General features: G+C 36.9%; 1 protein-coding gene across 1 annotated transcript in view; it reads right to left on the bottom strand.

Moving 5' to 3' along the window:
• Window positions 1-230: 230 nt before the first annotated feature.
• Window positions 231-16,584, bottom strand: part of LOC114357241 (tachykinin-like peptides receptor 99D) — a 32,944-nt gene continuing 16,590 nt past the window's right edge. Inside the window, exons 2-5 of the mRNA XM_028310764.1 lie at window positions 15,213-15,363; window positions 11,539-11,735; window positions 8,241-8,381; window positions 231-364 (exon numbers count right to left, since the gene is read on the bottom strand). Of these exons, the coding sequence (XP_028166565.1) occupies window positions 241-364; window positions 8,241-8,381; window positions 11,539-11,735; window positions 15,213-15,363 (613 nt within the window). The 3' untranslated portion in view covers window positions 231-240. The remainder of the gene's footprint in view (window positions 365-8,240; window positions 8,382-11,538; window positions 11,736-15,212; window positions 15,364-16,584) is intronic.

Raw genomic sequence — 16,584 nt, 5'->3', positions numbered from 1 at the left:
AACTCTTACATGTGATTAAATTGAGAAAATTGAATCAACTCCAACAGAAATTTAAAATATTCATGTGTGAATCGAGTGGCAATGGTCAGGGCGCTACCAACCGGGCAGTATGGAAAGCATTGGGGGAGGCCTATGTTCAGCAGTGGACTATGGCTGAGATGATGATGATGCTGATGTATGAATCAAGTGAACTAACGTAACTTACCATCGTAGTACATGCTGTGGGGGCACTTGGGACAGCTAGCAAGCGAAGGCTGTCTCGGCGATCGGTGGTCGAGCAGAGTCCGAGACGACGAGAGCGGCCATTCGGCTACTGCATTTCCTCTTGAGTCTCTGAGTTCCTCGATACCTGTAGAACCGAATACTTTAAGGGGATTATTATAATAGTTATTCACAAACGCATCACGTCACGTAGCCTGCGCGACAAGTGTCCCGTATGTGAAAGTGATATTGGTGTGTACATGGGCCTCTTAGCTCCGTTACAAAACAACTTTCAAAACTCGATTCGATCTCAGTAATAGATTTAGTCCCGTGACTAAATATTGAAATTTAATCAATCAAAAGTCTCAGTTTATGCACGAAATTTAACTAAGTCTTGAACCTCTGAATAATACGCTCCTAGGGCGCTTTCAATTAGACGTTTCGTGTCGGACGCCTGCTGCGCGTTTCCGTGGATTCGCCAGATCGCACACTAAGGCTGAATGGCACCACTTTATCTTAACCGTAACAAAAACAATAACCGGTGCTTTTTGTTTGGAGTTTGACAGATTTTTGAAGTTCGTCAAAGTTTAAGTAAGATGGTGCAACTCAGCCTTAGCTCAGCTTTCGTCAAAAATCTGTCAGACTCCATACAAAAGACACGGTTTATTGTCATAGTTTCCGTTTAAAGTAGGTAAGCAATGGTGCAATTCAGTCCAACTATTGGTAATTATCAATTATTCCGACGCAGTACCTACTGCAGACGCGCGGCAGGCTCGCGGCACGAAACGTCTAAATTGAAAGCGCGCTTAGTGGTCTCAACAACTAACACGTACGGAGCACGCCTTGCACACGCTACAAACGTGAATATACCATTATCGTGTTCATGTGGAGCTTACCATAGACTTGAAGCAAGAGCGTAGGCGAATAAAATCAAACATGGCAATGTATCAGAGGAAATTGCGCACGGAAACTTGCTTCACGCCCTGATACACTCCGAGAGAATAAACATGGTTTAGTGAGATTAAAGCAGGATGGTGTAGTAACAGCATCTAGACTAGTTCTTCGGAATATAACCAGCGCACGAAGATTTAAATGCTGCCAGATGTGTAGCGTTTGTGAATGAGTTAGGGATTTATGACGATTGATTTTAACGTAATTTTCGGACGCGAGTTAAAGGTTTTAGGATGAAAGGATAAAATTTATATACACAACATTTTGAAGTTAGTCTTTATTTGAATAGCATTATCAATTTGCAACATGATTTGCTATTTTATAAATAACGCCGATTATTTTTCATTTATAAAGTGACACGCAAGGCTATCAATATCGAATTTACCCAAAAATATAAAAGATCAAAGCAAAAACATTATTCTGTATAAAAAGGAAAGCAGCCATAAATTATTTGAGAATAGGACACCCGATTTAATTTAACGTTATCAAGGGATGTCGTCTAACGAGATGGAAAATGTTACCCTAGATCGTATAACAGCTACTCATGGATTCAATTTTCGGATTCTAAACTAGTATTTTCCCGCAGTTTTACTCAAGTGGAGTTTTTTATTCTTGAGTAATTCGACAACTAGTCTCTAAATATATGTAGGTATACATATAACTCAAAGCTGACTGACTGACTGACTGACATAGTGATCTATCAACGCACAGCCCAAACCACTGGACGGATCGGGCTGAAATTTGGCATGCAGATAGATGTTATGATGTAGGGATGCCTACGTCACAGAATGGATTTTACGAAATTCCACCCCTAAGGGGGTAAAACGGGATCCACGCGTATGAAGTCGCGGGCGGCCGCTAGTCTTTAATAGGGAACTTAAAACTTTGTATTTGTACCTAATGATATATCACATTTCAAGATTAGGTGGATTTTGTAACAAATACATACTTTTAAGCAAAATTTAGAGAGCACTGCAATGCTCTTATAGTCTATCCAATATAGCTTGATTAGAATGACAGCTGCCATCAAAAGTAACGACATAACTTTGTAGTAGCGATCAATGAGAGCTAAATATTGGCGGACAAGAAATAATTCACGTCTGACCTACAAACAATATTTTCGACGACAGTGCTTCCAATAAAAATGTTAATTTCGTGTAAATGCAGCGTTTAATTACACCAATAAGTAGTAATTCGAAATTGAGAATGTTACTAGGTATGCAAAATCACTTGAAACCTATGTTACAGTTAGGCTTTTACATTTACAAATACATTAGTTTTTATTTCATTCAAAAATACCCAGTAGTTATGATTTTATAGGCATTCAAAGTTCGCTTAAATATTGAGTGCCGCTGACGGTCACGTGACCCCGCGTGACGTACATTCACAGTATCCGCTCACTAGAAAACGGATATAAACATACTTAAATACATTTTTTTTGTATTTACAAACTTATTATACATATTAACACCCAGACCCATCACAGAAATTAAAATTGAACCAAACCCAAAATTATAAAAATCAAGCTAGAGTATTAACGACGTCTCTACAAGGTTATCTCGAGTTACAAAAATGTTAGTGTTGGGACATATCGACAAATGTCATATTAAATTAAAACTATTTTTTTAACATATTTAACAAATTTTTTTTCTAACTAATTTTTTAACATATTTAAGTCAAGTTATACGTTTTTCTAAATGTTCACTATTAAAAACCAAAAAACATTTCATTCTTAAATAATCAAACATCGGAAATCAATCACCGGTAATTTTTTGGGTATTCATAGCACCGTTGCTCTAGAAGAGATGCCCACCGCCCTCTAGCGAGAGGAAAAAACCACTGAAGAACACTGATGATAAAATGACTACGACTTAGGTTGTACACCCTTGACATGAATTTTAAATTTTACTGTCTTTAAATTTAAATCATAATTGTCATTTTTATGAATAAAGATATGAAGAAAAATTGGGTGCATTTTTTTATAACATTTTTTCTAAAACTACCGAAACATACCCAGCACTAGTCACATTCGTTTGACAGCCGTCATTCTAATCAAGCTATATTGGATAGACCATGTATTTTTACTCAAAACGTTAGCAATCTCGGTTATCTAACCCTCGGCAATGATCAACCCACTTTCGCGATACCTGCAATAGTGTATCGACATAACTGAAATAAATCAATATTCAATCCAGAGCCAGTAGCCACGTTTACATTTTCAGTTTGTTCCTCTGTTATTTAAGCTCAGTGTTACTCTGAATCACTGTTAGGGTTGCCGATTAACAATCTACTGTAGAAAGCGAACAAGCATATAGATAGTAATCCGCTTTATTAATCTGTTACATATAGGCTGGGTTGCACCATTTTACTTTGACTTTAACAAACGTCAAAAATCGGTCAAACTCCATACAAAATACACCGGTTATCGTTATAGCTACGGTTAAAGTTTGGTGGTGCAACTCAGCCTAACTGTGTATTTTTTCTCTAAATTATTTCTTATATTTAGCGATAATCTCTGATTGAAAAATGACACCGTTTTGAAATTACCATTCTATTTAGCATTTTTAGACAATGCCTTATTTTTTCTCCAAAAATATTTTTACTCATAATAATTTTTTTTGGTTCAGGTAAAAACTTTGATAGATAGATTTTGTTAATTTCACTACCAGACAAAGAACTATGGATATGTTTATCGATATAATGTCTTTATTTTTCGATAATATGCCTGTTAAAGATCTACTCTAGCTACTATATGATATTGCAGTAGAACGGTACGTTTCTTTTCATTGGCGTCCATTCAAAAATTGTGAAAGAGCAGCAGGCGTGAATGAATAGGCGTTGGCATGTTGACTGTAGGAGTGCAGACGTCTTTGTGATGCTTTTGATTGTTAAAAAAACTGGCACAGTTCAGCTTATACGGACTTATAAAAGTAAAATATTTTTCAAACCAGAATATGAAGTAATTATTTTCTTTGTGTCCACTTCAGTTTGTTTATGTGTACAACAAGACTGCAAGATTTCAGACCTTACAGTTTCAGTTCAAGGTCTAACTAAAGGGTATAAAGCACAAAAATGTGACAACCAAATAAATCTCTGTGTTTAAAAATTTAAATAAAAGTTTACAATATTACTCAGCTTTAAACCAGTGACATTTTTATAATTATTCTAGGGCATTTCTCAGAACGAAAGCTTTTCTTTCACGAACAAAAGTTCCCGAGATGGAACTGTAAGCAAAAGTTAGTACCTACCTACATATAAAATAAATGTTTAACAAAAACATGTGTGCATTTATTGTATTTCCACCAAAGCACGCCAAAACTCGTTTTCCACGAAAAACAATACATAAAAGTTTTGCTGACTAGCCATCGAAAGCTTTTTCAGGTCCGGATTTATCGAGACCTAAGCTTTCCCATTTATTTGCAAGGATATAGAAACGATATTTTTTGTTTGGCGCTTACGAACAATAGTATTGTTTGGAATACTACGATTCAGCAATCGTGTTGTTACATGCCTGTTTTTATTGCCCGTTCTGTTTATTAAAAATGTATACACAATCCAACTTGTGTACGGTGCGAGGTTTTAAGGTAAACATTGAATCATTTCTTTTGGATTTAACATTGTCTGTTCGGATCATGGACCTAAAAAACAATTCGAAACAAATAAAAATAAAATGTTCCTCTTAAAGTGTGCCAGAGAGTGTGTCAGATGGCTGTTTTTCTGGAGTTACGACTCCTTTCGTTTTTAATACAACAAAATCCTATTAAAAAAATATACAGTAATAGTGTTGGTTTTGATTTTAAGAAAAACGAAAACAGGGAGAGCTGTAGTGAGGATACCGAACCATTATTTACACACCATTATGATACTTAAAATCTGGTATGACTTATTACTTCAGAATGATGCATTTCTTGGGGATTTTATAAAGCGTGCTACAGGGAACCCTTTTCAGATAAACTTATTAAGCAAACCCCGAGTTTCTGATGAGTCATCATGATTTAGGGATACATTACAGCCTCCGATCATATAAGCCGGAAGATATTTTGTTGGATGTTTTATGTTAAGGAGTTTAGGGTCTTGTATTTTATATCAGCTCGCATTTTCCCTTCATTCTTTCATCCCGGCGACCCGCGTTTATGGGCAAACATGCCTGTAAATATTACTGAGCCTTTTTTGTAACCCCATCAGTAATCATGTTTAAATTAGCTTAGGAAACACGGATATACCTAAGTTTTTTGTTATTTTATTTATAAGACAGTCATCTGTTATTCTATCAACAAGTGGTTTCTATTAATTTAATGATACTTCTTAACTAGAGTCTTATGGTACCTATATTTATATTTTTATCGTTTTGGAGAGTTCATTAAAGTTTGTTAAAATAATTACTCATGAGTCTAATAATTCGGATCACTTTGATACAAAAAAAAAGAAATATACTATCNACAGGGTAAGAGGTACAGAATCCAGAACATACAATCCCAAGTTTTATAAAAGTTTGATAAAACTTGGGAGTTGATCGAAAAAACCGAAAACTTTATTAAATTTTCGTGCCAAATGTCAATGTCAGTAAGTAAAACGTCACAGCTGCCAATTTTTTGTTTTTTTTTTCTGCGATTTGTCTATGATTTTACATGGTCCATCAAGTTAAATCACCAAAAAAGCTGTTTTCGTTCATTCTTTTTGTATAGTCTGTGGAAAGAAAATATTAAACTCTGTTTTAGCTATCAAAGGTTTATAAACGATTATGAATAACGTTTTTTATCAGAGGTTTATAAGAGTGTTTTAAGCCTATCAAACGTTTTAGCTAATGTAGGTTTTAAACCTATATTAGCATTTTATTATGAATAAGACCGTATGTGTATTTCTTTTCTTACAACTATCAGCCCGCTACGATCGTGTTGTTTTAAATTTTCCCGTGGGATTGAGAATTTTTTCGTGGTAAAAAGTATCGTATTCCACAAACTATAAATGTGATTGATATTGATCCGTTACTGTTTTTGTGCCTTATAAGAGATTTTTTTATATTTAAAATAGGAGTAGTATGGATTATGTAAATGGGATCAGGTTAAGTACAGAATAATAAATTTTAAAAAAGGCAAACGAATACCAGTTACAATATATTTTCAGTGGGTATACAAAAAGTAATGGTAGATACATAATTTTGTTATTATGACTTTTAAGATTGCAGGGAAAAACAGATATTATGATTTTATTTTTGTGTCAGGAAAATGATGTTGATGTTCGATTCCGAAATTTTACTATTTTATTATCATGTGGATCGTTAAAGTGTTTTCGTTCTTAAAAGAAAAATACCGAGGTCAAACTTTAAATATCGCCAACATTTAGACTGGGTTGCACCATCTTACTTTAACTTTGACAAACGTCAACAATCTGTCAAATTCCATACAAAAAACACCGGCTATCGTTACCGTTACTGTCAAAGTTAGGTGGTGCAACTCAGCCTTAGTGATTGGGTTTTGCCGTTTTTAACGTATTACAAATTTCAATTCATCATTATAGAAAATATAGTAAGCATTTTGGAATCGATCTCAAATGTCATTGTATGTGATAATAAAAACCATTTAACCTATAAGACGCGCATGAGTTGTAGAGCTAGGTTTAAGTATATCTGCATACTAAAATATTACTCAAAGTTCCTTGGTCCTAAATGATTCCCACATGTTATTGAACGTTAATGTAAAGCTTCTGTAAATTTATAGCTTTGTTATCGCATGTTATTGCGACCATCAATTATTGATTTCGAAATAGATACAACGAACGTCACTATTAATCACGAAACATGGTCTTAATGTTTATTGGAATGAGGTTCATTCTAATATTTTATGCAAGAAGCCGCTCACATATACTTTTAGAAGGATATAGGCTTCCAACAATTCATGCCTGCGCGGCATATAAATAACTCCAATATAAAAATCTCGGTTTACTTTTATTTTATAAGTTCGCAAACTCGTCGTACCATGTCACACCTGCCAAGACTGTCTTTACTCAAGAACTTTTTGAACCAGTCGTCCATTTTGCTGCAAATGTGACAAGCCTACTTTTACTTCGGTTCTTAGTTCAGCATTTATTTTTAATTTTATCATGATAACATAATATTTAATGTTATTTAATAAATCGCGAAAGAACAATCTTTGAGTATTATTTAAGTACGTTACCAATAGAATTAGTAATAATATTGGCAGAAGTTGATCTTCAAAAACTTCGTTATAACCCTTTGTATTTCAGTTATTTTTTGCAAATGTTATTACTATTCCAGACCCCGGTATCCGAGCTAGCTCAAAGAGTCGATTAAATAACAACGGGCCTTTTTACATAGATCTAAAGGTTAGCCTTTATTCACTCAAGTTTAAAATAAATAACATTTACTGAATGCTATGAAAACAAAATACATATCATACTTTTGTTGTGTCTGGTGTGTAGTGACTGTACCTTTGTACAATAGGTACTGTGAAAGGCCCAAAACAATTGTCTTTATCAGCTAGTACAGACTCCGGACGTAAAAGCCTTTTCATACTAGCGATTAGTCCGGTGATTTTACAGAATGCAAGCGGCTTATACGCCGTGTAACGAAACAATTGAAAATTCTATCCACTGTTGTTTCTAAATAACTCGCCGGAAATCGCTGGACAAAACGCTGGTATGTTAAAGCTTTAAGGCCTGGTTCAGACACAGTGATAATTGCGCGGTTGATGGGCAATTAATGGGCAGTTCTCGTACATTTTAATCAAACAGTAACCGCACGGTTATCATCTCAGTGTCTTGCCAATGAAAACCACCCAGAAACTGCGCAATTATCGCGTATCTGAACCAGGCCTAAGAGCGCTTTCACATATGTATAGGCGTTTTTGTCGCGCGACTTTAGTGCTTCTGCTCAGCGTTCAGCTGCTTCAGCTGCAGCTGCGCTACACATTATGTATGGATACGAGTCGCGCTACTGCGGCACGACTTAGAAGCGCTACAGTCGACAAAACCACCTATATGTGAAAGCGCTCTAAACCTAGCTCAAAAACAGTGACAACATCATGACGCGTGCACTGATAACGATACCAAAGATATCACTTCATAATTACGTTAACGAGTAAAAACCTGATCGGGATCGGCTGCCGGACTGCGAGACACAGTCCGGCGGCGACTCGGGCAGCGGCCGCTTGCGCCGCCGGAACGCCTCTCGCCACCGGCACAGGATAGCCGTACGGAAGTACGCTCGGAACCTGTAACAAATATGAGGTTAAGTTTCCTTAGGCATAAGAAAACCGATCTATTACAGAAAGCCTTAATTAAATGCGTGTGGGTCCTGCTTCCAAAAACTAGCCTGCTATTTCCTGGGTCTGTGTCAAATTTCATTCACAAATTGGTTGAGTGGTTTAAGCGTACATCTTCAAAAACTTTAAAGCATTTTCGCGGATTAAACGGAACTAACTTCTTTTACATCTTTTTCCCACCACTGCCACTCCTATATGACTTCTAATGAAACCCAACCTGTAAAAGTAAGTTCGTTCGTTCGTTTCAGCCAAATGACGTCCACTGCTGGACAAAGGCCTCCCCCAAGGTTTTCCACAATGAACGGTCCTGCGCTGCCCGCATCCAGGCTCTTCCCGCGACCTTTACCAGATCGTCGGTCCACCTAGTAGGAGGCCTGCCCACGCTACGTTTACGGGCTGGAAAACGTAGCGTGGTAAAAGTAAGTACTTTTTCTGAAAATAAAATCTCTACATCTGTCCTAATCTCCGCCTGCGTAAATTAAACTACAAACGGCAGAAAGAACTAGGTCACTCATATAAAACTATTCGGTTTCAAATTGTCAATAAACCGTTTTAAGCTGTAGGTACGTGAACCTGAACGAAACCCTTTTAGTTTATTTACGTCGGGACTCGGTGGGTTACGAGGATTATTTAAACACTCGAAGTCAACATTATAAGAATTTCATTATTTATACACGGTGTACATAAAGACCTATTGTTTGACCCGAAAAGGAGTTATTTTACAATTGTACTTTTTAAGGGACCAAACCAATACCTATCACAATTACAAAATAGCAAAATTATGTCACCTCTCATATGTAGGTACAATTTGTAATATCTGCATCAGCAAGAATGAATCAACTATTTAATATTATTATCGACGATCAGAACGTTTCTGTTTGAGCACCAGAATCGTCCATTTCGGCTCGTATAGATTTTTTGCATAAACTATAGAGCCCTCTTTACCCTGATCGTTAAAGTGTAAACTCAAATCAATCTCAACGAAAGCATTGATAGATCAAACTCCTTTTATGTATTGAATCTGACTTTTGATCACAATCTCATTCGAAGATACGAAGTTTGTTTGATCGATGAGCGAGCTTGTTTAGGAGATGCCTATTCAATTTAACTTAAAAGGTCATGGGTTTGTAACTGACGTCAATTCCACTTTCATTACTTCAGTGCTTTTTAAGACATTTTATTTTTCAGCCAGACACTATTCACAATAAATTAAGATCCAATTTATCCCCTAAGTTAATCATTGAGTAAGACAACAATATAAAATCAATTGCCTTAAGCCATCTGAGCTCTATTTACAGAATAACACGACTAAACAACTTGTAGACTTATATCTCGATTGTTATAATTTTAGCAATTCGTAGAACAGTTCTTATTCGTCCCTTGTCGCTTGTCAAACTTGTAAATTATAGACTATTAGCGACAGTTAAGCAAGAACTTGAACAAAATACCATAATAAATTTTCGTTACTTTTAATATCTCCATGGTTGGTTAGTCTTTCTTGGAAACTATTTTTTAACCACCGGAATTTCTGAGAAGCATGATCGGATCTCTATTACCAATTACCAACCTCTTTGTTAACCTGTCCCTTACACCTGTAGGAATAGCACTGGATACTTTTGAAGCCGACATTTCTGTCGATTCGCGTTATCGCTCGGTTGAACCGTCCAATACACATCCTGTCAGTAGATTTATGAAAGTCAGCCTTCTTATATGATCCGAACGTGCTCGAATCGTTGGGGAATATTGTTTTAACATCATTTACGTACGCGAAAATTTGCGTACGTTGGGTGCTTTTAGGATTTTGAGTGAGTGCGACCATATTACTTATTTTAATAAAATTTTATTAACACTATGTTACTTTAAGCCCAAAAATGGTTGACGAAAAGTTTATACAGAAGTACTTACATTTTAATCTTTTTGTATTTTGGAATAACATCTTCACTAAGAGAAATAACCTCGTGACTTCCTGAAAGATTGCGCGTTAAGATTAATCCGAAAACTGATACTGGAAATAGATCGATCGGCTGATGACTGCCTTCGCAATTTCAAAGTTATCAGATGGAAACAACTCGTATAAACACAATCAAATATTTTCAAGTTCAGTTACTCAATAATAAAAACTTTAATCAGATGAACAGGAGGAGTTTGAAGTTAAGGGTTCGACTGCGGGTCCAATGACAGTTTAACTTTCCCCCGGGACAATCTTGACCTTCACTGATTAGGTTCCTATTGCCGGTCAAGATGTAAGTAGATCCTGGCTACACAGGAGCTGCAGCGATGGGAGTAAGAGGTAGAAATAGTCCCGTAATAATAAAAACTTTGTAAGTAATAAGTACGTAACCGTAAACAGTGTAATAAAAACAAAGATCAAAATAAAATCAATTAAGTCATACCTAAATCGGCAAGTCAAAATTTTCTTATAGGATAAACTTAGTTGATGAAATAAAGTCTCTCACTTTAACTTTCAAATGACTCTTCGAAAAACAAATCTGTTTGAATTCAATCTAACAGTCAATATCCTACTCCGATCGCAAGAAAATTGAAATCTCGATCATGCTTTTTTCCTAAAATAAATCTCGTTACTGTTCTTGCAGACTAGAATCAATAATAATGGATCTGCAGAGTTATATTTTCAAACGATTACAGAGCCTTTATTTTTTATTGGAGTTGCTGAAGTTAGAACAGGTAACTTTTCATCCGCTGAAGTCTAAGGCTATGGCTGGATACTCGCGACATCCCCACTCGGGCGATGACGGAACGCCGCGGAAGTTTTAGTGGGTATACCCCGTCCTTTTCAGGACGGATCAGCCCCCTTTTTAGGGCGCCGGGAGTCCCACACACCACCCTGTCCCCCGGCAGTGGTAACGGTGCGCAAAGAATTTCCTACGCGACAAAAAAAAGGAAACTTTTCATATTCTAGCGAGTCTAGACGTGACTTATCACGGGTAGGCACAATCTAGACTCGCGAAAGTTAAATAGAACATTTTCATTAACGAAGTAAGAGAATCGCTTGCCAAACCGCACACCAAATTTTTTCCGCTGACCGCGGATCTGTAACATTCTGTTAGCAAACAAACTGACATAGAAGTGAATTAAAAATACTTACTTGGCATTCATCCAGTAGTAGATGATGGGGTTGACCATGGCGTTGGCCATCGCCAGCCAATAGAAGCCAAGGTACACGTGTTGGACGTACTTCATGTACAGTATTGAGGGGTTGAAATGCGTGTAGATGAAGTAGCTGTGATACGGCAGCCAGCAGATTCCGAATATCACTATCACTAGGATGAACATCTTGACTACCTGTTGACAAAGAACATGGTAACTTTAGAGTTGATAAACTTTACACATGAGTAAAGCCAATGGAAGACAGCTGGCGTGTAGGCGGCATGATGTCTTTTCTAATTTGGATTGCTTTAACTTTTTGATGACTTCGGCAAAAGAAAAAGACAATGGTGGATTTTTTAACTCATATGAATCATCATCATCACCATCATCATCATCATTTTCAGCCATAGAACGTCCACTGCTGAACATAGGCCTCCCCCAATGATTTCCACAATGGCCGGTTGATGGTGGCCTGCATCCCGCGCCTTTCTGCTACCTTTATGAGGTCGTGGGTCCATAAGAATCATAACACGATGCAGTAAAAAAACAGAGCATATTGTGATAAAATGGGATTAAAGAAGGATAATTCCAAATCCCAAGCTGTGAAACACAATATTAAAAAAACAATTTGTTTGCTCACGTCAAGCTAAAGTCACGCTATAGATGACCCACGCTGAACTGTCCCGCCAAACTCAATGACAGGGGGGCGCTACCATCGTTCAACTATATGGTTTCAAACATGGCAAAAATCGGAACCAGCGATTCGGTATTGACGGTGGCGCCCCGCTGTCAATGTCATCGATAGGACAGTTCAGTACCTCTAGTAGGAAAAACTTTCGAGTTCGTTTCGTTGCGTATTCAAAGTGTCATCGAAAAATTTTGTATGAAAAATTAAACAGCGCCCCCTATATTATAGCCGCCCTAGGGGGACTACTAGGTCCTACTAGAGGTACAGTATTTTGGAACTATAGCTGTGTGTCAGAAGCTTGACGGTATACATACGAAATGCGATTATATTGTTTGCTGTATTATAATGGCTTTTATTTACATAATATTCATATGAGATTAGGATTGAGAGTCAAAAGTAAACATATTTGTTTTCACTTTATACCTTAAACCATGAATGCATTAAATTTAGTAGTATCTTAGACTCAAAAAATGATAAAATTATAGTACAAGACTTAAAAAAAGAAGTCGTACAAATAGATTTACGAACAATATGATACTAGCAGAAAGAATGGTAATAAAATAAAGCCAAGGATAAAGCCTTATTTTATTGGTACATGATAAATCGGCCTATTACGTATTTAAAAGCTGATCCACTCAGGAGTATGAGTATGTCTAGATTTATAACATCAACATGATAAAATATGAATAAAGAAGGCTTAGGGTCTGATTTGCATTATTTATCGAAAAGAAATTCTTGAGAATCATACTCGAACAAAGGACATTATCTCGATTTCCATAATAGAAAACTTCTTATAAAAATAACTTCTTTTTGGAGCGGCCAGGATTTTTAACATACAGTAGATAAAGTTAATATATACAAAGTTGCTCATATTATATTGTGGAAAGTTGAGCATATTATTCAGAAATTAATAAAAGGTGGTGTCGAGTTTTCAATTCATAGCGCTTGGCGTGAAGCTCATTCATATTACAAAGTTTCACTATTGATTTTACATGTCTATTGATACAAAATGAAATGTTGCTTTGCACAAAAGGGTCTTAAATCTACTAACGACTTAATGAGTCTCACTCGAGCGACTTGACGGGACTTTGTTACTGCGGAAAACCTCTTTATTCACAAATACTGATATTATGGTATAGATTCATAATATCTTCAAATAACAGTGTGATTTACTTTGCACAGGTACTTTCCGTATTTCCTTTCACATGCCTTTTATTTCAGCTTCCAATTGGTCCATGTCTCCAAACGAATTGTAAATAGCTGTCCATTTTCCGATAATAACTGCCTTTTCCCGTTTCATTCTATCGCTCTTGGTTTAATTAAAATATTTTCCGTTCTTCACATTAAATGACTTGTTAAAAGTACTCAAATCAGCTTTCTCTAGTAATGCGTAATGCCTATGGTAACTCATTAAATTTTGCACGAGGATTGAATTCGGTTGTTACACCCCACGCAATCTACTTTCTTGACTTTGATATGTCACATACACAGAGTCTGCTATCATAATAACAAAAAGTAATCTCAATATTATAACTTCAAAGTAATAGAGTGAGACGCACTCTTTGAACATACGCTCCAGTTTGGTAAGATTTTCAAAATTATTGAATTAATAGTAATTTAAGCGTATGGACAACTACAAATGAACACAACAAAGAGTGAAATATCAACGAACAAAAAATGGTTCATCATCATCATCATCATCATGTCAGCCATAGAACGTCCACTGCTGAACATAGGCCTCCCCTAATGCTTTCCACATTGATCGATTGGATCGAAAAAATGGTTAAAAAGACTATAATATAATGTTATCAAGGTTGGAAGACAGAATCTATTGTTACTGTTAAGTAAATTCACTAATTAACATTTAGCGAATGTTCCTAGCACCTGTGTTTATCCAAATTCACACATACCTCACATACCTAACGAGTTATACGGTGAATTGAGCTGCTGCCAATATCCGGGGTAGATGCAATATCCGATCGGTAACATACTCGTGGTATCACTTGCCCACTTGCTAAAGGCATGTAGCATCACTAGTGTGAATATATTTAGTGTATGCTCGATCAACTAAATGCAAGTAGGTAATATTTAAATGTAATCTGCGTAAAGTGGTGATTTCATTCTCAATCAAATATTCTACTCTACTTTCTGAGATAGGTGCGTGAACATTCACAAAATATAACATCTTTATTAAAAAAATAAACGTTCTCAAATATTATGTGGTAATTTGTGCATTCTATCTTTAAAAAGCATATTTAATATTCGTTCGAGCCACGAAAAACACAACTTTTATTAAGAAAACGTAAGCTTCAACAACTCCTCTGAATAAAATTTGCAATCATCCCTCTGATGTTATCCCTATTGTTTAAAACTGATGTAGCAAACGACCTTCTGATGTTGCCCGTTAAAGTACCTATACATAGTACTACAGTCAGAGTCAAATAATTCATGACACCCAAAGTAGCCAAAAAGTTCGCAACACGTCTTTGTTACAACTGGAATAAGGTCAACTTTTTGGCCACTTTGGGTATCACAAACTATTTGACGCTAACTGTACCAAACAATAAAGGCTTCCACAGACCAAACGCGGGTCAGAAGCAGTGCGGGTCAGTTGCAGCGCGGCAGTAGGCACACTGAAAGCAGCGCAGTTTCAAAGCAGTTACAACGCGGGCGGTTGTCAAAAATTTCAATATTCGAAAACCGCTTTCAACGCGCTGCTACCGCCCTGCCTCCGGTGTGTCATGCTAATATGGCCGCCATAGTAATACAACAGCTCGGGCCCGCGCTCGCGCCGCTTCTGTCCCGCTCCCGCACCGCCTGGTTTGTCGTTCGGCAGTTGCAGTGCGGCGCGGTTGGAGCGCGGGCCCGCGTTCAAATTTGGTGTGACACACTTCAAAGAATTTCTTGTATTACAACTTGCGCGGGCCCGTATTCAAACTGCGCTGCTACTGCCCCGCGTTTGGTCTGCCCAAGGCTTAACTAACCTTTCGTTTCGATCGTATCGAGTCCACCTGTCGCTGCGTCAGTTCCCCGATGGACCCGGACCCCCATAAAACTTTGCCCATTGCTGAGTAGAAGAACGTCATGCCCAGCATTGGGACCGCGTATGTGACCACGAAGAATAGCACTTGGTACCTGTGTAATAAGAAACATTTTCAATTGATATTGTAGCTGAAAACTTTAAAAAAGGCTTTTGTAGAGAAAGACTCTTAAAATAACAATTTAAAGAAGATATTATTAAAATTAAGCCCACATTATCATGTATTATTAAAATTCAGCCTACATTCTCTTCGGTCGGTTAAAGTTACTGAAAATACCTGATTCAATGTAGGGAAAAAGGCAATATTATTATAACATAATCGAGTGTGCAGATGGGCCACGGTATTTGAATACAAATATCTTCATTACAACCTAATAATATACCTAACACTGAGCTAGAAACACAAAAGGATTTGAAAATGAATTCGTTTTGTTTTCACATACATATTATTAGTTTTACATTAGTTACTTAGATGGTAAATAAAAAGAAACACCAACTAAAACCTAAGACTGAAGGGATAAAACCATCCGGTCACTAAAAAGATTTTATTTTTACAACCCTTTACTTCGGTGCTTAAGTTTCTTCAACCGCACAAGAGCACAAGTACTTAGTCTAAGCTTTATGGCTATGATTATCCGATCTATCTAGGTCTTCACGTCTATTAAGTTTATGTCTATAAAGTTTTCCCGTTTGTTGTATGAAGTTGACTACACTGCTCAAATTATATAGCCACATTATTAAATGGCGCAATAAAAAGTAATCAGAACAAACGTACCTAAAATCAGTGACCGTTTAATAACTTTGCTGTGCAAAAAGCACTTTTTACGGTACGGAGAAGTTGATAAATACGAGTAGTGGTAGGAATTTAACGCCCGTATTCACAAACATTACTATGAGATATAAGATTCTAAACTTTCGCGTTCCATTTCAACTAAAACACGGGTCTTAACGCGACGTTTATTAATGTGTTACATTATGTGCTTACTATGAGGTCTCACAGTACGCGTGAATGCACAGGGTGACACACGAACAAATCACAGAGCTCTATTCAACGCTGTGCGTTTGATTTGCTGCTTCACTTAAGCAAGCATCGTTTGTGAATACGGGCGTAAGACTCGGGTCTATAATGTCCGATTTACAGTCTGAAGCGTCACAAACTTTTTTGTTGAAAAATAGCTCTTATTCTACCAAGATAAGATGCCGCAGTCAGCTTGATGGTCCGTCCATACTAGATGCTGCAAACAGTGGTTTGGCGAGACGCCAGCTCCTACTTCAATCCTCAATCTGCAGTACGGACGTTGCAGGTCAAGATCCAC

The sequence above is a fragment of the Ostrinia furnacalis genome, unplaced genomic scaffold, assembly GCF_004193835.3.
Source record: "Ostrinia furnacalis isolate ACB-3 unplaced genomic scaffold, ASM419383v2 OfSCF3085, whole genome shotgun sequence".
Taxonomy (NCBI): Eukaryota; Metazoa; Arthropoda; class Insecta; order Lepidoptera; family Crambidae; genus Ostrinia; species Ostrinia furnacalis.
This window is presented reverse-complemented; position numbering and strand designations above follow the sequence as displayed.